Source organism: Nanorana parkeri, unplaced genomic scaffold (genome assembly GCF_000935625.1).
Source record: "Nanorana parkeri isolate BGI_ZX_2015 unplaced genomic scaffold, ASM93562v1 scaffold854, whole genome shotgun sequence".
NCBI classification, from domain to species: Eukaryota; Metazoa; Chordata; class Amphibia; order Anura; family Dicroglossidae; genus Nanorana; species Nanorana parkeri.
Genome location: NW_017307122.1, coordinates 259,179 through 281,422, shown reverse-complemented (window position 1 = coordinate 281,422; position 22,244 = coordinate 259,179). Strand labels below are relative to the sequence as shown.

The 22,244-nt window shown below is 46.3% G+C and overlaps 1 protein-coding gene across 2 annotated transcripts in view; it reads left to right on the top strand.

Moving 5' to 3' along the window:
* FGD1 (FYVE, RhoGEF and PH domain containing 1) overlaps positions 1 to 22,244 on the top strand; it is a 144,270-nt gene that overhangs the window by 38,827 nt on the left and 83,199 nt on the right. Inside the window, exon 1 of one of the 2 annotated variants that reach the window (XM_018565516.1) lies at positions 10,207 to 10,348. The exons of the other annotated variant lie outside the window; for it this stretch is intronic. Within the exon in view, the coding sequence (XP_018421018.1) occupies positions 10,321 to 10,348 (28 nt within the window). The 5' untranslated portion in view covers positions 10,207 to 10,320. Of the gene's footprint in view, positions 1 to 10,206; positions 10,349 to 22,244 lie in introns of those variants that run through there. 2 annotated transcript variants of the gene reach the window in all.

Here is a 22,244-nt window from a genome sequence, read left to right as displayed (position 1 = left end):
CCCCCACCACCACCATGGAGAATGGCAGACCTGCAGGCTTCATACAATGTCGCTGAGATCACTTGTACAAAACAAGCAGTGGCTTCTCCGCTGCACATTTAGCTCTACTTGCCCAAAGCAGGGCTAAATGTAGAAAATAACTACCCGCCCGGGCATCGGGAGATAGGAATTCCACACTTCTGCCGCCCCTCTACTCCCTGCTGCCCCGAGGCCGATGTGGATGTGACCACGTTTCAAATTCTACCCTGAATATGAGTGTAACATGAAACGCGGTCAGAAAATTAAAGCCTTTAATGTCTGCAGACACAGTTCTAGCTGACAAACTGACCGCCGAGGGTCAGCATTGTGTTTATCAGCCTTTCATGTAGTAAGCTGGCGGGCGTGGTAGGCCTTCAGGGACAATGGCATTCAAATAAAAGTTTTAAGAAAAATAAAGTTGGGTTTCCCTTCAGCAACTTGTGAATAATAAAGCCTCTTTGTTGCTGCCTTTGTGACCTTACCAATCAATATTTAATTCTGCCTGTGTCAGCCACCAGCCAGGGCAGATGATTAGACCGATAAGGAACAATGCTTTAGAAATTTTTGACCTTTTTGTGTATTGGCTGAGCAATTTAGCACTCTCAGGTTGTGAGTCCCAAGGTAGCAGCTTTTACTTAACGGCAGCTGATGCAATTAAAACTAATGGAATAAAAAGCGTCTGAACGTTCTGTGTTTCTTTTTTTTTTTACATTTTTATAACCACAGAAGATCCACGGAGGCCATGAGAAAGCACTGATGGCAGGGAGGGTGAAACAGGACACCGACTTTGCTGGCGGATAATGCCGGGTATTATTAGTGTATTACATTTACAAGGCCGTACAGTAAAGTGGCACCTGTTAATAAGTGTTGTTGCAAACGTTTTAATGGATTAAGATTGGTGGTTTTGTTGTTAAACGATCAAAACACTTAGCGGGGACGGCACAGAGTCATTCCAAGCCTACGTTTGCACGTATCAAGTGGTCATGCTGACTGCTAGGTAACCACAAGTATTCAATGAATATGCCCATGCCACCCACACAAAATGTATAGCATACACAGTGGTGGCTAACTTATTAGATTCAAGGGTAGCCTGAACTGCAGCCCCTGACATCACCCAAGGCCCACACATGATATTCAATGTATAAAATGCTACAGAAGCAGGGGCGTAACTAGAAATCACAGGGCCCCATAGCAACATTTTGTATGGGGCCCTGTGATTTCTAGTTATACCCCTTGTAGAGCCCACTTGAGATGCCACACAGCCCACCTGAGGGTGACCCTGCAGAGCCCACCATAGACTCTCTGTGGTGGACTCTGCAGGGTCACCCTCAGGTGGGCTGGTCGCACTCCTTACCTGTCCACCTACTCTTCCTCCACGCTCGCTGATGGGCCCGCCTCCTCCCCTGCTGTCGACCACGGGCCCCGCCTCCTCCACCGCAGCTGCTGGCTCTCATTTCACTCAGCGGCTCTGGAGACGAACGCGCTGTAGCACAGATTACTGTCAGTGATCTGAACAGCAGCGCATTCTTCTTCAGAGCCGCCAGTTAAATCCACCAGCAGAGGATGCCATAGCGACCCAGGCGGGCCCCATAGCGGCCGCCTGGGTCGCTATGGCGATTGTTACGCCACTGTACAGAAGTCAGAGACTACAGACATGCTACATATAGCGCCAACAGTTTGCGCAGCACTGTACAATATAAAGAAGACATTACAGTTACAAGATGGTAAGGAGGGCCCTGCCCATGATGAACACCACTGGACGATGTGATTGACGGTTGATTTACATTGTGGAACTAGGATGGTGTGGGTCTATTTATATACATGTATATACCTATATAAGGTATACCTATATACCTTTTTTATGTGAATGAGTAAAAAGGGCCACTATGTACCCCTTACTCATTCAAGTAGATGGCTGGATATTTGGGCCCCCATTTATGTCAAAGAGTTTTGTTTTTGTTTTTTTCTTCTGCAGCGCATATAGCCTGCTATGTTTCTGAAGGGGAAGGGCATGCAAAAAAAAGTTAGTGGGGTCCCTTGTCCTAGAGAAGGGTCTGGTATAGATTTTTTAAGAGGGACCTCATGATAAATCAGTTTTAACTCCATAGTTGTTGGTAGATGCAAAGGAGATTGTACACCCATGTATGGCTGGCTTAAAGCATATGTCCATGCATTACCCAAATTTACCGCCAGACTTTCCTCCTAGATCATGTCCCATTTTTTTTTATTTTGCCTTGTGCTTGTTGTGAGAATTATGGGAATTATGTAGTCCAGCAGGCATGGCTGACAGCACTTGTTGGAATTTCAATGCAGCAGAGGCACTGTGTTGTCTGCCCAAACAGAAAGTTTGGGGCACACTAGATTTCTGAAAGATCAACAGGTACTTTTCTGTACTTGCAGCATTTTAAAGGGAAATAACATATAAGGGGAAACGTGCATGTATTGCACAGACGTACTATATATGTGTATGTACAGTGTATATATATCTATATATAGATCTATATATAGATCTATATATAGATTATATATATAGATATATACCCTGTTTCCCCGAATATAAGATCTAGCCCGAAAATAAGACCTAGTTGTGACCATTCCCAGGGCTGGTGGTGGCATAAGGGGGAACTTGAAAAGTCGCGGGAGAGGCAGGAGAGAATCAGCGGTGCCAACGAAGCCAGCGCTAGAGGAAGCGAAGCGGCACCGGAGGGAGCAGAGCCGCATAAGCCGATGCCTCCTCTATAGCGCCGGCTCCTGACACAGGCGGAGTGATACCAAATGCACTCCACCTGTGAGGAATCGATGGTGAAAGCGCGCTTCGCTCATTCTGGCCAGCGATTGGTTAGCAAATTTCTCTTGGAAAGGTACGGCACCCCTGATTGCCCTGATCACCATATTTTTGTACATGAATACATGTAGACTGTTGTACATAAATAAGTGTCGATTGTTGTACATTATTAAAAAAAAAAGGTCTACCCCGAAAATAAGACCTAGTGTGTTTTTTTGAGGCAAAAAAAATATAAGACAGTGTCTTATTTTCGGGGAAACACGGTATATATAATTTTGCCCTGACATACATTTTTTTTACCTTCTGGCTGAAAAAGAGCTAAAAGACTTGTTTTATTCCCCGATGTGAACATTGCCATTTACCCATCACTGCGCTACAAGACTCTGCAGTCATATGAATGGAAGGAATGTAGATGTCTTACTATTTCACTGTTGCAGTAAATGATGTCACTGAGCTGGAACAAAGGCTGCAACAACAAAATCAGTCTGCACATGGCTGTAAGTGTGCACACAAGCCTTCATTTCCATGTGAATGGGGAAGGATTGGAGCTGTAGGTCTGGGTGCATATTTGTATATAACAGGTCTGATGACACATGCCTCACAGCTGCCATTTTCTTTTACTGAGATTGTATTTTATGTTTGCCCTAATTAGTGCAAATTACCTCCATTTACATAAGATGACCAAAGCTGCCAGATTTCGGATAGATAGTGAAAAGATCCAAAAAAATGTCAGTATGCAGAAAAAGAATCCAATTTGGTGGCTTTTATCGAAATATTAATCAATACAGTAATCACATAAGGCCTCATGCCATATACTGGTAGATATTCATGCTAAGGTTCATAGGAAAAATATCTTCAGAACATTCGATAACGCCATCAGAGTCTTGATGGATGTCATTCGAAATTTCGTTTTAACGTTCGATTTTGGATAACAGTGGAGTTCCTCCAATGAGAACCCCATTCTCATTGGCAGATCAGGATGGGATCTCAGTCTTCTCTCACCTGGGCAGGTCAGGATGGGATCGGATGGGGAATCGGATGTAAGCTGACATGTGTCCATTTACATCAGATTACCCCCGATCTGACATGATCAGGTCCAGTGAAATGGATCTCGGATCCATTTGTTTAACCTGTCCATTTACACACAGCTGCCCATAGACTTACATTGGGCATCCAATTGGGTCCGTTTAAAAAATATGGCAGACGGACCTGATCGGACCACCTGTGTGAAAGGGGCCTTAGAGTTTAGTTCCTTACAGAAACATTTTCCATCCAGCTCCCTCGATTGTTTTCGTCACTGCAATTGAAATTGATCATTGCTTTAATTGTTTCCGGACCCGAAGTGCATCCTAATGTATCCCTATGCTATTTCTGGCCTATGTTCACACCAGCGCAGTCCGTTCCAGACCAGACCAGAAAAATACTGCATGTCTTATTTTGTCTGGTCTGGAATGCACTGGCAAAACAAAACGGCCCAAAGTAGTACCTGTACCTTTTCAGGCGTGGGCCATTTTGTAGCGCGTTAGGGACAGGCATAAATACGCCAAGGTGGGAACGAGACCATTGCATACAATGGGATTGATATTTTTGAGCGTTTTGTAGTGCGTTCGTCGAGCGTAGAACACGCTACAAAGCGTTCAGGTGTGAACGAGGGCTTAGGGTGCATCATCCTACTGAACCAGAGCCAGATTAAGGTCAAACAAGGCCCTGGGGAGGTTATTAGCTTGGAGCTCCCCGACCCTCCAAGCCACCTTTGCATGTGTATAGGGTTACCACCTACCCTGGCATAGCCAGTAAAAATAAGGCTTGTCGCCAGTGCTATTAATAGGGAACTAATTGTATGGCTGGTATTTTTTCCAGAAAAAGGTGGCAACCTTGTATGTATACCCCGTTCACATATTCTAGCACTATAAGAAAAATTACATTATCGGCTTACAAAATAACTGACTATACCCCAAAACTGTACATTTTTACACAGGAGCCAGGTGAATGCTAAAAGAGGGAAAGCCAAAACATTATTATTATTACAACCATACAGGATTTTTATAGCGCGTTTTTTCAAAACAATGAGCCTGCCCAGAAACTATGTGTAGGGAAACACCTCTTGAGAGATGTAGTTCTGGGGGCATGCCTACTTCAATCAACTGTTCCCGCAAGCATTTCATAGGGAGTAACAAAAGCTATTTCTCACTACAGGAATAAGATATAAGATAATAATGCTGTAGTGGTAGATTGGAATGTTTGGGAGTAAATCAGGGTAATGCCTGGATATACAATCTAAGGCAACATGCCTCAATGCACAAAAATTGTACCTGCGCTATTTTTTGAACATTCACATCTGTGTGTTGTGGTGCACTATAGGGCAGCTTTGTTTTAACTATTGTATATTTGCGTTGGCGTGCTATTCACAATAAATGGCAGCGCCCCACAGCACGCATATACCCACACATTACTATGCATTGTGATAACTTACATTAAAACTTGTTTTAACACTTGTTAATGCAAAACAATGGTGTGAATGCACCCGAGAGCTAGATGGGTACCTTGGCTGTGACAGTAATTAAGTCCTGGTCACCATCAGTTCAAAAATTCCCACAGTAAGCAGGCTGTCTCTTCATTTATTAAAACCTTATCATTTCTGTATTATGTAAAGCTTGCCATATACACTATATTGCCAAAAGTATTGGGACGCTGGCCTTTGCATGCACATGAACTTTAATGGCATCCCAGTCTTAGTCCGTAAGGTGTTCTATCGGGTTGAGGTGAGGACTCTGTGCAGGCCAGTCAAGTTCCTCCACCCCAAACTCCCCCATCCATGTCTTTATGGACCTTGCTTTGTGCATTGGTGCGCAGTCATGTTGGAACAGGAAGGGGCCATCCCCAAACTGTTCCCATAAAGTTGGGAGCATGAAATTATCCGAAATGTCTTGATGTGCTGAAGCCTTAAGAGTTCCCTTCACTGGAACTAAGGGGCCAAGCCCAACCCCTGAAAAACAACCCCCCACCATAATCCCCCCTCCACCAAACTTTACACTTGGCACAATGCACTCAGGCAAGTACCGTTCTCCTGGCAACCGCCAAACCCAGACACGTCCATCGGATTGCCAGACATAGAAGCGTGATTGGTCACTCCAGAGAACACGTCTCCACTTCTCTAAAATTCCAACATGGAATATAAAAAATATGCGTATCAACATGCAATATAGTCAATAGCAATAAGAGGAAATAAAGGTCCCAAAATGTTCACAAAATAGGGCATCTGAAGTTCTGAAGCTCTCTACGCACTGTTGTTGTGCCAATCTGAAGGCCACACAAAGTCTGGAGGTCTGTAACTATTCACTCTGCAGACAGTTGGTGACTTCTGCGCACTTCGGCATGCGCTGACCCCGCTCTGTCATTCTACGTGGCCTACCACTTCGTGGCTGAGTTTATGGATGTACTTATTACACAGGTGACAACCTATCACGGTACCACGCTTGTAGTCACTGAGCTCCTGAGAGCGACCCATTCTTTCACAAATGTTTGTAGAAGTGTCTGCATGCCGAGGTGCATGGTTTTATACACCTGTGGCCATGGAGGTGATTGAACCCAATGATTTGGAGGGGTGTCCCAATACTTTTGGCAATATAGTGTATATTTGATGAAGAGGTCGCATTAAACATTGTTAGCCAAACAGTGACTTCAGACAAACACCAGCAGTCACTGTTAAGGAATACAATAGCCGGCAAGGGAGATTCATCCATCTGCGCTGATTTGCATGAATGGAGGAATCCATTAGATTTCTTTCCTTCAGCTCGCAGGCCAAAATATATGCATGTGTGGCCTGGCTTCAGCCAGTTAGGATCAGACAGTCATAGCTAGCCATGCGTTAAAAACACTTTTTTTTTAAAATATGGTTACTAAGGGGTTCATTTATAAAAGTTATATACAACGGATGCCGTTTACTTGGCACTAAAGTCCCTAGAGGGTGCGGACGAGCATAGGAAATTCTATACTCGTCAGTGCCATCTAGGGGCATATCTGGGAGGCACTTTTATTAATGAACCCCTAGATGTGCTGCGTATCTGACAAATGCATCCCCTGTCTAATTTATGCTCCTGCAGCATTTTAGGAGGTTTACCAAAATCTGCATCCTTCCTTTTAGCTACGCTTATGTTGCTATCAGCATTGCGGGCGTCTTCCCCACATGGCCTAATAGTTAATGTGACATTTCCAGTCACATGACCCCCAGATTAGGATCTTGTGACTTGTGTGTGTCCGGCTGTAGTCTGGTGGCGGTGGGCTCTGAGATAGCTTCCGGCTTCAGAGAATGCTGATATTAGAGGAGCTGCTGTGCAGGGTTCAGGCAGAAGTCCTTATCTGCACTGTTCTCTGTTAAGCTGCCCATCCATACACCTTACGAATATCGGCCGATTCTCGTAGGCGATCGCGTTTTCGTCCGATATTCGTAAGGTTGATGGGCAGTGTACATCCGCAAATACGGTACAATCGATCGACTTTTGACTATCCAGCAGTTTAGAAAACTTGCGGTCGATCGTACGATTTTCGCAAGGTTGGTGGCGTCTCCGTACGTCAAAATTCATATGATTTACACTGCACATGCGCAGGCAAAAATAAGTGCGGTCGATTAGCGCAATTCATCCAGGTGCTTTCTTTTAATTACCGCTGATCCAACCTTGCAATAATCGGGGCAGGATGGGGCCGCCGTACGAAAATCGTACGACGGTTCGAGGATCGGACGAAAAGTTACGTCCAGTGATCGCAGGGTGTATGGGCAGCTTTAGGCTGGCCATACACTGGGCCTCAAGACTTGGACGAAATTTCGACCAGTGAGTAGTATCGCTGACACCCCTCCATTCGATAAAAGTTGATTTTTCAATCGACGTTTGTCAAAGGAGCTGGTCTAAACATTCTTGACCAATCAGTTGCAGTCACTGTTCGGGTATATTGACAGTAGCAGACCGAGCGCTGTCAGAATACACTAGCCGGGGGGTGGCGAGTAGCGGCGGATATTGCCCCATCCACCCTGCTTAGCATGGATGGGGAAAATAAAGTGTTTTTTTCTTATTCAGCCCCAGGGGACGAACAAGAAAATATGGTTCGTGTATGGCCAGCTTGAGCAAGGGACAACAGCCAGGGAACTGGCATTTGCAAAAAATTTAATTAATCAGCAATGGCTGCCTCCATGTTTTTCTTAGAAAAGGTTTCCTATAAGTGGAGATTGGCATCAGATGCCATCCTGCAGGTTGAAGAATTGAGAATTGTTGACTTTTATATAAAAGTCTCCAGACAGGGGGCGTCCTTAGGCGGCGGGGCGTGGGCACACGCCAGAGCGTCCCACGTAGCTCCTGGCAAGCAGTGACGACGCTGGCCAGGGCATCCCAGGTTGCTAAGAGCACGGGACTATAGTGCACCACCGATGTGAATACTTTGTGCAATGTGGTGTGCTGTGTTGCCTAAAATAGTGCAAATGCGCCAATTTCGTGAACTGGGGTGTGCTGGCTGCCCAATTATAATTGTAAAGTATGCACTTTATCACAGTGAATGATCTGATCTTGAGGGCTTGTTTACTCTAGGTCCGCTTAGCTGCTATTTTCTGCACACTACGTCCGCTGAGCTGCTATTTTCTGCACCCCATGTCCACTGAGCTGCTATTTTCTGCACCGCATGTCCACTGAGCGGCTATTTTAAGCATACTACGTCCACTGAGCTGCTATTTTCTGCACCCCATGTCCACTGAGCTGCTATTTTCTGCACAGCAAGTCCACTGAGCTGCTATTTTCTGCACCCCACCACACACATATGGTGTGAACGGGGCACATGGAAAACAATTGTTTCTCGTTTACACAGGCAGCAAAGAGACCAAAAAGGCGGCTGATCTGCGTTTTGTACCGTCCGCGATTTTACTGTTCACGTAAAACTTCCTGCTCTGGCTCGTACACATATCGCTGCAAATTATATAGAGCGTGCCGCGTTTAGCAGGTGGTGCCTCTTGCAACAATGGCAGTCGATCGGACCATGCCACAAGCGCACGGCAGGCAGTTGCTGTGCAGTATTGCAATGTAAAATGTGCCTTGGGATCAATCAGGAGGCCAGTCAGGATCAAGTATCACCCCCTGAACACCTGTAAACCGGCTGTCAAACCGCGCAGAACGCTTTTCAAAGGGTGGTGAAAACGAGGCCAGAGATCGCCCCACGTGCTGGGTTTTTGAGGGCCTGATTCATTATTTTCAAGCTATCAGAACTCTTTGCGTATGATCATCTAGTTACGATTAGAGAAAAATCAGTTAATCTTCCTTGTTCACCTTGCAAACCTAATTCTACCTTTTATTCTCCCAAAAACCTTTTAGATCCTTTAGCCCCTTTAAAGGTCAAATTATTGCTACCAAAATTTTTGTTTTAGATCTTTTTTTGTTTCTCCACAGCTTTTTCTCGCTCCCTCCGTTCTATTTTCATGTGTGTTTTCCATTCCACTCCCCTCTCTCCTCCTCAATCCCTCCCCTCTTCCTCCCTGTCCCCCCCCCCTCCTCACAAAGATGTGATTCCGCCTTGCAGCCCTTCGGGTTCCCTCATTCGTTAGCACTGTCCCATAGGCCTCAATTAGTTGCCATGGTGATGCTTTTTGAATGGGGTGGGGTGGTTCCGGGGGAAGGGTTCCAAACAGCTAAAATTACAGAGGGTGAAGAAAATGACTGAAAAAGCTGTGAGAAGGGGCTGAGCCCTGCCAAGAGAGGAGGAGAAGGAAGCTCTCTGACTGAGTTCCTGGATTCCCAGCACTGCTAAGGATTCCTGGGAAGATTTTGGAACACAAGCCAAAGTCCCCATATCCTGTCCCTGTCAGATTCCTGACAACGGAGGGGCTGGCGGCGAAGCTCACGAGCCTGTCAAGGGACCCATCCTGACGGTAACTGTACAGTTTGGAATTTTTTATTTGCATGGGAAGATCTCGGCAACTTGCAACTGAAACCACTTGGCATTCTTTGAAGGGTTCCTCGTCAAGTCTTCATGGAGTATCCAAGCCTGCACGAAAGAACTAAACACATGCATATAGCCTCAGGTCGATAGTAGCTAGACTCGTCAGGGTGACCACAGGAGGTGATCCTATCTCATCAGCTTTTGTGACCTAAAGAATGAGACCAAAAAACAGATCTGACGGAATTGGAACATTTAATGGAATCATGAAGGTGCCAAGAAAATGAAGTCTTGAGGATTGAGCAAATACTTCTGTTCTCGGGATGTTGAGGTGCTGTCCAGGTACTGGTCAATGCCTCCTGGATTCTACCTTCGTACATCATGGATTCGTTGAGGATATGTTAATAGAGTAGTTCATGTTTTGTTACTATTTCCCGGTAAGGACAAACGTGGACGTTTGTGGACTTCGTTCTCCAATATCTTCAATATTTGGACCTAGGAACAGATCTCTGGAAGCCTTTGGAATTTGGTTTGAGCTACCTTGGACAGACGTCCGTTAAACTTCCACACCTGTTGCTGTTGATACGCATAGAGCACACGCTACCATGTACATGGATAAAAGTACATTGACAGGTAAGACCGCTACAGTTGTCATGTGTTGGCGTGTGTAGGGCTTGAGGGGTCATTGAGGAATCCCGGCACAAGTCACAAGGAAGACATTAACATCTAAGCACTGTGTGTATCGCTAAAATGTCCTGCACATGTTACATATCACAGCACAAACCGTTCTTTGGTCTTGTGGTTTACGGCTTGTGATGAACGCGGCCGGTATGAGCACAGGATCGAATTTATATAATGTAAACGAACATTATCAGGGCTCGCTTCCAATAGGAATTGTTGGTGTCAGTGGCTGTCATTATATAGGAAGACTACCCATAGGCATGACCAGTACAGTTGGAGGATCTGAGCACCTTTCAACGATCACGGCATGGACAGAGATACTCATCTTGACTGTGCGTACGTGTTTATGCACCAGCAGAAGTCAGAGTCTGATGTTTAGACCTAATACTCCTTCTCTATATAACCATAATGAGCCACATTGGAAGTCAGGGACCTAAAGTCTATATCAGGGGGAGACAACCTCGGCACTCCAGCAGTTCTGAAACTACAAATCCCATTAATGCATCTGGCAGTCATGCCTGTGACTGTCAGGCTTGCGGTGCCTCATGGGAATTGTATTTCCACAACAGCTGGAGGGCCAGAGTTGCCTACCCCTGGCCCATTGAGCAAAATTGTGCTTGGGGAGTGCTGATCAAGCCTAAAGTCTGCAACCAGCTATTATTAGGAAAATCAGCAGTCTGTATTTGATTGCATTGGACATAAGATCTGCTAATGTGCGGGCAGATTTATATACGGTCAGGTTAACGTATGCAAGGGCCAGTACAATAACAGTGCACATATCTGAACGCTCTTTGGATGATCGAAATGTACCTTCTAGCCTCAGTGACCCGTTCCCCCTGGATCAGACCACCTTTGCCAAGAGAATGTATACATTTTATTCTGTTGTTTTCCATTTAAAATCCAGGGGTAAGCAACCTTGGCACTTCAAACTTCAAATCCAATCTTTCTCTACCTCTGGGAGTCATGCATGTGATGGTCAGTCTTGCAACGCCGCATGGGACTTGTAGTTCCACAACGGCTGGAGTGCCAGGGTTTGCCTACACTGTGAAATAATAAGTAGGTTCAATGCCTATCTGTGCGCCTACTTGCAATGATCTGCAGCTGTTGAATAAACTGTGGCGGTCAGTCTTGCAACGCCACATGAGACTTGTAGTTCCACAACGGCTGGAGTGCCAGGGTTGCCTGCACTGTGAAATAATAAGTAGGTCCAATGCCTATCTATGCGCCTACTTGCAATGATCTGCAGCTGTTGAATATTTTCCAGAGTGCTGGGCATTTCCTTTCACTGATGCGTCAGACTTTGATTGATAAATGCTTTGGTAAATGTGGACATACATAGGTAGATTTTTGTTGTCAAATGAATCACAGAAACTGGGCCAATCAAATGTCCCAGACCTTAGAGATTTCTCCTTCTGATCAGCACAGCTGGGCACCAGAATATACCCATCATGCTGGGAGATGTCCAAGACTTCAAATCTTAACGGTGATCCTTATTTGTTCTTTCATCCATACGCATCAATATATATAGATTTGGTGTTTATATATACACTGAGTGGCCAGATTATTATGACCACCCCATCAGTACTTCGTTGGGCCGCCTCGTGACTCCACGAGATGTTGAAAGGTGATGCGAGGAATCTGACACGGCACTGTTGCCCTTCTGTTGTCTTGTACCAGTCTTGCCCCTCCCCCGTTCTGCCCTAACATTGACTAGTCGCTGACGGCCACAATTCGCACGTTCAGACCCAGATTTTCGGCTGACAGTCCGGTCTTTAAACACTTTAACAACAGCTGCTCTTGAACATTTAACTAATTCTGCTGTTTTGCTGATACTCGCTCCATGGCTCCGAGCGCCAACAATCATCCCACGTTCAAAGGCTGTTAAATCGCGTTGTTTACCCGTATCTTCAGAAATCACTTCTACTGTCGTGGTAAACAACCTGCTTCCCTATTTATAATGGTCTGGCCCTCTAGCAACTTCAGCCCGAAATTATAGCTAATTTGCCTGCAAACGTCAGGTGGTCATAATGATCTGGCCACTCAGTGTATATTATAACTAAAATAAAGAAGACATACTTACCCGATCCCTGGTCCGGTGGCAGTGACTGCGCTCCTCTCTCCCCCACCGCTCTGGCCCCTAGGCATCCTCACGTCCAATGCAACTGAATGGACGTGATGACCTCACGGGTCCTTAGACCGCCAGAGCGGTTGGGGGGAAAAGAGGCTGCGGGGACCGGTCTAGCAGCCAGTGCTGGATTTCCCAGAAGGCTTTACCTGCCAAAGAATTTGTATTTCCTTCCATCCAGTCGTGAAATCTATAACAGCCTGCCAGATGGCACAGCCAGGTGACGCCGCTTTTTCTGTTGCAGTTATAGACTGTTGAAGGAACACAGTGGTGTCGCCTCTCTACCTCCCGAGCCTGCTGACTGGAAAGTGAGCAGCAGCAGACTGATTAGGACAGGGGTCGGCAACCTTGGCACTACAAATCCCACGAGGCATTGCAAGACTGACAGACACAGGCATGATGGAATTTGTAGTCTCACCACAGCTGGAGCGCCAAGGTTGCCTACTCCTGGATCAGGCCATTACTTTGCTCTATCTCTCCTCTCCACCCATCAGCTTGTTTCTTCTTAGAACACCCAATTGGCTCTCACACATGACACCTTAGAGAGTAGGGGATCGAGCTAGTCTTCTTGGAGAATGGCCGCAGGGGTGGCAAACTCCGGCCCTCCAGCTGTTGTGGAACTACAAGTCCCTTGAGGCTTTGCAAGATTCTCACAGCCACGGGCACGACTCGCAGAGGCAGATGCATCATGGGATTTGTAGTTTCACCACAGCTGGAGGGCCTGAGTTTGCCACCCCTGGAGTAGAGTGAAGCTACTGCCAGTTTCCCTTATATCAGGGGGAACAACTGCGACTGGCAGAAAGTTTCCTCTCCCTGTCTGGATTGGACCTGCGTTGTTTGTGTAGCCGAAAATATCACTGTGATTTGCGCGCCGCACAAGGCAGCCAAGTGAGGCAAGTTTAAATATAATCTGTGGTTGTCTCGGTCGGTTTTGAAAAGAAAATTACTCATCGCTTGATTAATAATTAAGATAAGAGTTAATAATTAATTCAGAGCACAGCTGCAGACTTCTAAGCTTCTCACAGGGAGACGGCAGGTTGTACCATTACTGCTCCTCCACCGCAATACTAATCTGCCCCCCCCAGCCCCCCAACACAACCACCACCAATCCATATCTCATTTGATCCTCCCTACAAAGACTCCCTGCGGTACTGCAGACAAATCTATTAGCGAGTTCTGCAGGGCTCTATTAGCAAATCTCAGGAGACATATATACCCAAGACACGTACATTACATATTTCATGGGAAGGCTTACATTTTTATGTAGGCTAGGATTGTTTCAATCAATAACGGGTATTTATGGTCAAAAACTGAAAATGAATCTGTATTTCTATATTGAATCTCCATATTCCATTCCACTCCTAATAACTAGATCCATCTAGAAGTTTGTAAAATTGCTTATTAAAGATGCCCATAGGATGTACTTCCTCAATGCACTGACACCATTTCAGTCAGCCCTGTAACTGTGCACTTTCACAAAGCCTGCTGTCTTAGCTACAATTCAACATCTGAACACTGTAACATTATTGCTGCTTGCTGGAAGCAATGCATGGTGGGATATTGTTAGAATACACATTACTGTTTATAGCAACAACTCCTGCAGGCTACATTTTCGGTCACTAGATGGCAGTGTTTATAAGTTCTGTTATATACAGTATTTATGGTACACACTCTGTTGTATTGAAAAAGGTAGAGAACAAAGCTGTGGCTTCCTTCCTGTTATCATGCCATGCGCAGCATGCATATCAGACTGTGCTTGTGTTTCTCTGTGAGGCTGTGCAAGAAGTTCCAACAGATATGGAGTCTTGAGAAATGGAGAATGCATCACATCAAGCAGCAGGGAAAGAGACGCAAAGGACACTGGGAGTATGGGAAGTTGTTGAAAATTATGGGCAGAAGGCTACATAAAGGGATATGTAAAAGGGATTTTTTTCAATACAATTCACCATCAACCCAGAGATTTCGCCTGTAGTACTTTTTTCCCGGTGTTAGATGTCCAGCATCATTCCCTCGCTCTTAGCCTAGGTTGGACCAGCCCCAGCCTGTGACTGGACAGTGAAAGGAGAAACAGCACAGTGATGAGTTCATCTCTCTGTCCCTCTGCTTTCTCCTTCCATAAGCATACTCCCTGCCAGAACATATATTGATTTTCTCCTTCTGCTTCACACACTGGAGTCCTACCCTGTTTCCCCAAAAATAAGACCTACCCCGAAAACAAGACCTACCCCGAAAATAAGACCTAGTACTATTTTTGGGAATTGCTAAAATATAGGACCTACCCCAAAAATAAGACCTAGTTGTGACCATTCCCAGGGCCGGTGGTGGCATAAGGGGGAACTTGAAGAGCCGCGGGAGAGGCAGGAGAGAATCACTAGAGGAAGCGAGGCGGCACCGGAGGGAGCAGAGCCACATAAGCCGATGCTTCCTCTATAGCGCCGGCTCCTGTCACAGGCGGAGTGATACCAAATGCACTCCACCTGTGAGGAATCCATAGTGAAAGCGCGCTTTGCTCATTCTGGCCAGCGATTGGTTACCAAATTGCTCTTGGGAAGGTACGGCACCCCTGATTGCCCTGATCACCATATTTTTGTACATGAATGAGTGTGGATTGTTGTACATGAAAAAGTGTGGATTGTTATACATTATAAAAAAAGGACCTACCCCGAAAATAAGACCTAGTGTGTGTTTTTTGCAGTGTCTTATTTTCGGGGTAACACGGTATTGTACAGAGACTGCATGGGGCTAATATCCGGTTACATTCAGCTGCTTACATTTTAAAAAACACATTTAGTGATGTGTTATGGATTGTAGAGTTGAATTCATTTGTACTTATGTTATTTGTGTGCAGAGTTTAGTTTTAGAGCTAGCACTCCATATTGCTATCATACTGAAGATGTCTATGGCATGCCACCTTCCTACTTTTATACCTAAACATAATCAGAAGCATAATGCAAGTGTTCACGTTTGGGGACCCAAAGACTAGCATATGCCTAAGGGCGGTCAGACTTAGCCTGCATGTCTCATCATCCTCTGATGTGTATGGAAACCTGTAGAATAGTGGTTCTCAACCTGTGTAACCTCAGGACCCATATTTGTCCTTGGTCATTAAATCGCGACCCAAGTTGCACTGCAATAGAATGCACGGCATTGCGGTACATAGCGTTCCGATGTAGGAAATCGAACTGTGAGTAGGAGGTGCGTTTGGGGTGCCATTCAAATGCATAGCAACACACCTCCCGCACCAGAATGCACGGTAGGTGCGATTGCGTGGTACGGTGCGTTATTTGCACAGGACTGTGCGATTACTGCACTGTACTAGTGTGAACGACCCCTCAAAAACACTGTCAGACATTCTCACACACTGACAGACATTCTCACACACTGACAGACATTCTCACACACTGACAGACATTCTCACACACACATACACACTCAAAAAAAAAAATATATATATTTTTTAGGATCCCCACAGTCTCCCCATCTTCCGAGAACAGAAGTGGATCATCAGCCTGGGGTCCGGTCTGGGCTGCTGTGCTATGATGGAGCTCCATCCATATGTGCATTGCTTGTACAGCTCCCTTAAGTGCCCTGTAGAGGTGCCGGGAGCCAGAATGTGACATCACTCCGGTCCAGGCACCTCTACAGGGCACACAAGAGAGCTGTAAACAATGCACATATGGATGGAGCTCCCTCGCAGCCAAGGCCCCATCGCACCCCACCTCAAGCTGACACTCGGCCCCCAGGCAGCATATTTTGAATGGCTGCTTGGCCTGAAAACTGACAGTGTGGCGCCAGGGGGAAGCCGAGGAGCCTCTCACCTAGTAAAGTGGAAGGCATGCGGTGACACATTAAACACGGTGTCAAGACCCACTTTTGGATCACGTTCCACCAATTGAGAACCAAGGCCGTAGAGCGACCATCAAACACGTACTGCAAGGCTGCTCCTGGACATAGGTTGTATTGATTGTTTAGGTAGGCCTTGGTCCTATAACGTTGTTAGAAATCTAAGGAAGATTTTTCAGGCAGGTTCTAACATGCTTGGCCAACTTTAAGACCCTCACCCATATTAGATGACAAAAACAACCCAACTGGAGACCATCTAAAGTCTACACTACATGGCCAAATACAGTGCCTGGCCAAGAAAAAAAAGTCACCACCTGGATTTAGCTAAGCAATGGGTAAGAGCCTTCCATTGGATAATTAGTCTAGGTTCAGCAACGTTATATCCCCAAAAAATGAGGTCAGCTGCCAAACTGAATATACTAAATGACCAGCTTTATCCATCAATGGATTTTTTTCTTCCCTGATGGCACGGGCATTTTGCTCTTGAGATGACAATTCCAGGACTCATCGGGCTCATATTGTGAGTGGTTCTAGGAGCATGAGACATCATTGTCACACATGGATTGGCCACCACAGAGTCCAGACCTGTTGAGAACCTTTGGGAAGTGCTGGAGAAGGCTTTACACAGGGATCTGACGCTCTCATCATAACTACAAGATCTTGGTGAAAAATGAATGCAACTCTGCATGGAAATCAATTTTGTGACATCGCATAAGCTAATCAAAATGATGCCACGGCTAATGCGTGCCGTAATCAAAGCTAAAGGCGGTCCAATGAGAGTGTGACCTTTTCTTTGTCAGGGAGTGTATTTGTGGACACTTGTCCATTTTACCTACATGAGCTTGTTGGACATTCCAAAACCATGGCTATCAATAAGGACTTGGCTTTGCTCCTATAACAGCCTCCAGCCTTCTGGGAAGGATTTCCACAAGATTTTGGAGTGTGCCTGTGGGAATGTGTGCCCATTCAGCCAGAGCTTTTGTCAGGTCAGGTACTGATATTGAAGGAGAAGACCTGGCTCGCAGTCGGCATTCCAATATATCCCAAAGGTGTTCAATGGGGTTGTGTTCAGAGCTTTGTGCAGGCCACTTAAGTTCTTCTACACCCTTGGTTCTCAACTGGTGGGTCGTGACCCAGAGGTGGCTCTCTAATTAGACGGCTGCTTAATCCTCTCTGGAGCCCCGCGGGGCCCCAGTGAGTGGCCGCTTAATATGCCTGATTAGAGAGCTGGCGGTGCCTCAGCCTGAGTGTGTTCAGCCCGGATTACCATTGTGCATACTGCGCCGATCAGCGCTGGCCGGGCCTATTTTCAGTGGTTGGCCTGGAGATGGTGCTCTAGTAGCCTCTATGTTAATCCGGCCCTGGGTGTATGTTGCACCAGCATGCTGAGGCAGACATTGCAAGCCACTGGAGGATGGGGGAGGGGGGGCTATTGGGTGGTAATCGCAAACTTTGGAAGACCTGTCAACAGTGCGCCCCCCACGCCAAGATCCATAGCCGTACCTGAGAGTGCTTGGATTAGGGTTGCCACCTTTTTTTTTCAAGCGAAACCCGAACACTCTAGCGACGCACAGACATTTTTGGGGGGGAGAAAGAGTTGTGGCTTATTCATATGTAAATAGCACGGTTGAGACTATTTTCAGTGGAGGGGCCAGTAGCCAATATCTTAATTTTGGTTGCCCCATGTCTGCCTGACATCTTGTGTCCAGATTTCTGCTCCCATGAAACCCGGACACAGCATTCAAACCCCGGACTGTCCGGGTGAATCCTGTCCAGGTGGCAACCCTAGCTTGGATTGTGCCCGCCCACCCTCCAGCACACAGATGTTTCTGGTGGCCCTAAGAAATAGGTTGGTGACTACTTGCGTCCACTCACCACTAAAATCAATTTGTGATTCAACGTGTCCTTTGGTGGGGAGCAGCTGTAGATGCCGCTGTGACGTTAGTGGCGGATAGTGATCCTTCTGTAGGGGAAGCAGACAAGGAGGCATAGAGCAGATAAAGGATGTTGTGTGTCAGGGAATGCTCACATACACAGCAGGCTTCCGTGAATGGAGAGAGGTGTGTGTGTGCTCAGCACTTAGTTCATGGCCAGGGAACAAAGGTTAACATTTCAAACTATGTTGTGGTTTCTCAGCACTGTGTTTCAACATGTTATTGTGCGTTTCCTTTCACCTGCATGGCATGCCGTTCTTTGTTCTGCCTTTCCTTTTCTTTTTATAAATATAGGACGTCTGCAGGATTTTTCATGTCGTCACTTTGAATCACTCGCTGCGCACAAGCTGACTTGTTCAAAAAAAAATAATTCATCGCAGGAAATGTCATTTCTCGTCATTAAAACAGGTTTTTAGTTTACAAACTTTTAGACGGATCTGATTATTAGGAATGGAACAGAACGCAGGGAAATTCCATATAGAAATACAGATTTATTTTTCCCTTTTGATAGGGTTGCACCGATACCGATACTAGTATCGGTATTGGTGCCGATGCTGAGTATTTGGGCGAGTACTCATACTCGCCCAAATGCTCCGATTGCAATATCAGGAAGCCGGGCAGCGCATCATTACACGAGATGAGATTATCTTCCCATCAGACGCCACCTGCCTACAAGTGAAGTGACGGGCAGGGTCATGTCTTTGGCCAATTACACTATCCCCCCAGATTCCTGCAGGAGCATTAAAGGAGAACTATGGGGTCAGTGTTTTTCCCCATAGTTCTCCTTAGGGTAATAGGAGGACACAAACTAGCGTCCTCCCGTCACCCTAGGCTCAGTATACCACGAGCTACAGCTCGCGGTATACTGAGACGCCGGAGCAGATCCCGACATCGATGCAGAGATCTGCCCAGCTGCGTGAGTGACAGCTGGCTCTGCCTATCTAGAGGCAGAGTCAGCTGTACCCGCCCAATCCCCCGTCCGTTCCGCCAGTCAGCGCTGGCAGATCGGAGCAGGGAGGGTGGAATCCAGCCCCTCCCCCTGTCACGGCAGAGAGCCGTGACAGGATCGAGAGGTGAGCGAACGCCGGTATGTGTTCGCTCACTTCCCGATCTACTGAGCCGACCTGTGACAGTCTCATTGTCACAGGTCGGCTAGAACTATGAGGTGAGTGGAAATCACTCATCTCATAGTTCTCCTTTAAAGCTGGGTACACACGGATTAAAATTCGATCACGGACGCCTCTATCTCCTCGACAGTAGTTGATCATTAGCTCGACTTTGTCGAAGGGACATGTTGGAAAATTGTCAGCCGAAAAGTGCTTGCATCCAATCAGCTACAAGCATTGGTCAGGTATTCTGACAGAGACAGGTGCCGCTGTCAGAATGCAAAGGACACAGGGGGAGATTCCTCCATCCACACTGTTAGCGTTGATTTAGGAATGTATTAGATTTGAGGCTGAATGAAAAATACTTATCCGTTTGTACCCAAGTTGGGCCCCCTAGACTTCCACATCGCCCTAGGCTCCTGCCTATGTTGCCTTGTGGATGATCCAGTTCTGGATTTATACTTGGTACTAGTTTCAACACAACTGGAGTTTGCCTACCCTTTTGATAGGGCAGGAGTAGGCAACCTTGGCTCTCCAGCTGTGCTGAAACTACAAATCCCATTAGGCATTGCAAGCCACAGGCATGACTGCCAGAGGCAGAAGCATTATGGGATTTGTAGTTTCAGCACAGCTGGAGAGCCAAGGTTGCCTACCACTGGGATAGGGGAAGGGTTTGAGTAGTTTAGCAAAAGGAAAACCGGGCAGGGCTGACACCACAGGCTCTTGTCAGCCCACTACAAGAAATTGGGGACAGATCAGCAGGTATTTTTCTGTATTTTCGGGGTCTTTAAAGGGATCTGAAATCTGTGCAGTATTGGCACATGACAGCCAGGCCACTAGCATTTTCAGCAGTGGTCAGCACCTCCCCCCATGTCCTCTATGAAAAGGTTACAGACGTCACATGTAAATATGAGTGGAATTTGGGAGCAAAGGTCCTGGCTGCTGATTGGTGGATCTCTCACCCCTTATCATCCTCTAACATGTGATTGGCTGATACAAGGACCCGCACACCACTACAGCGTTACTAAATAAACACCATTTTGGCTGGTTCAGTACTCAGGTCGATGCGCAGATCTTTTTTTTAGTGCGTAGGAAGCTTTAAATAGTTACCATGAAACCTTCTAGAGAAAATAAGACGCAGCAGAGCGTTGTCTCCTCGTATCGGTTTCCAAACATAGAGAAGATCTTCCAATCCGGGGGTTTCAGATTGTACCGTAAATAGCGCGCTTTGTCTGCACGAAGATCCTATCCTGAGCGCGCGTCACTTCCTGTCATTGTTAATGCTTCCATTGTCTAACCAGGGACACAAATCTCCTCTCATTGTGTACACGTGCGGTTATTAAAGCCATGTGACCTTTCTCGCGTCGCTCAAGAGGAAAACTGCGGATTGCTTCATATAATATAAGATATAATGTGTTTGTACCTTCAAAACCTTTTTTTGAGTTTTGGATAGGGAAGGGTTAAAACCTGTCATTTGTTTTTTTTTTTGCAGTTTGTGTCCCTTTCAGGAGATTTTCCCATCACTTCCTGTTTCAGAGAAACAACAGGAAGTGAGAGATCTTCCAAAGTGAGTAAAGCAAAACTCCAGGATTTTGAAAAGTTAACCCTTGCAGTGGGTGGGCTATCCCCGCCCTGCAAGGGTTAAGTGCTATCCCCGCCCTGCAAGGGTTAAGTGCTATCCCGGCCCTGCAAGGGTTAAGTGCTATCCCGGCCCTGCAAGGGTTAAGTGATCTCCCGGCCCTGCAAGGGTTAAGTGCTATCCCGGCCCTGCAAGGGTTAAGTGCTATCCCCGCCCTGCAAGGGTTAAGTGCTATCCCCGCCCTGCAAGGGTTAAGTGCTACCGTATCCCTGCCCTGCAAGGGTTAAGTGCTATCCCGGCCCTGCAAGGGTTAAGTGCTATCCCCGCCCTGCAAGGGTTAAGTGCTATCCCCGCCCTGCAAGGGTTAAGTGCTATCCCGGCCCTGCAAGGGTTAAGTGCTATCCCGGCCCTGCAAGGGTTAAGTGCTATCCCCGCCCTGCAAGGGTTAAGTGCTATCCCCGCCCTGCAAGGGTTAAGTGCTATCCCCGTCCTGCAAGGGTTAAGTGCTATCCCCGCCCTGCAAGGGTTAAGTGCTAGTGCTCAAATAAAGGCGATATACTCACCTGATCCTCAGTCCTGCTGTGCTGCTAGACCGGTCTCTGCAGCCTCTTCTCCCTCGCCCTGGCAGGTGTAAGGACCCGTGATGTCATCACATCTATACAGGTGTCTTAGACTTGAAGATGCCATGGGCCATACCACAGCCGGAGTGGAGGGGGGACAAAGGTGATTGGTCACTGCCACAGGATCGTGGATTGGGCGAGTGCATCTTCTTTATTTCCCCCCCTTAGAGAAAAACATGCCGTTAACCCTTTGCAGGGCGGGGGTAGTCCCACTGCAAGGGTTAACGTTTAAAAATCCTGGAGTTTTGCTTTAAGAGGGGATTCCCCTCACTTTGGAAGATCTCTCACTTCCTGTTGTGTCTCTGAAACAGGAAGTGATGAGAAAATCTCCTGATAGGGACACAAACTGCAAAAAAAGCTTGAAGCTGGCCATACACGGCTGAAAGTTCAACTGCATCCATTTCGATAAATGTAAAATACACAAATACAGAAACGCGCTGTTTCTGTAAATCATCAGATGGGTTTTTGTTTTTTTTGGTTTGCAAAATATATATAAAAACAAATATTCAGGGAGAACTTTTTCAGAAGATGTTTTTTTTTGTTGCTATTTACCATCTTATTTCTTTCTTTGTTACTATTCGTGGCTATTACCAAAAAGAAACACACAACTTTTTTTTAATTTTTTATTATTTAAACAATCT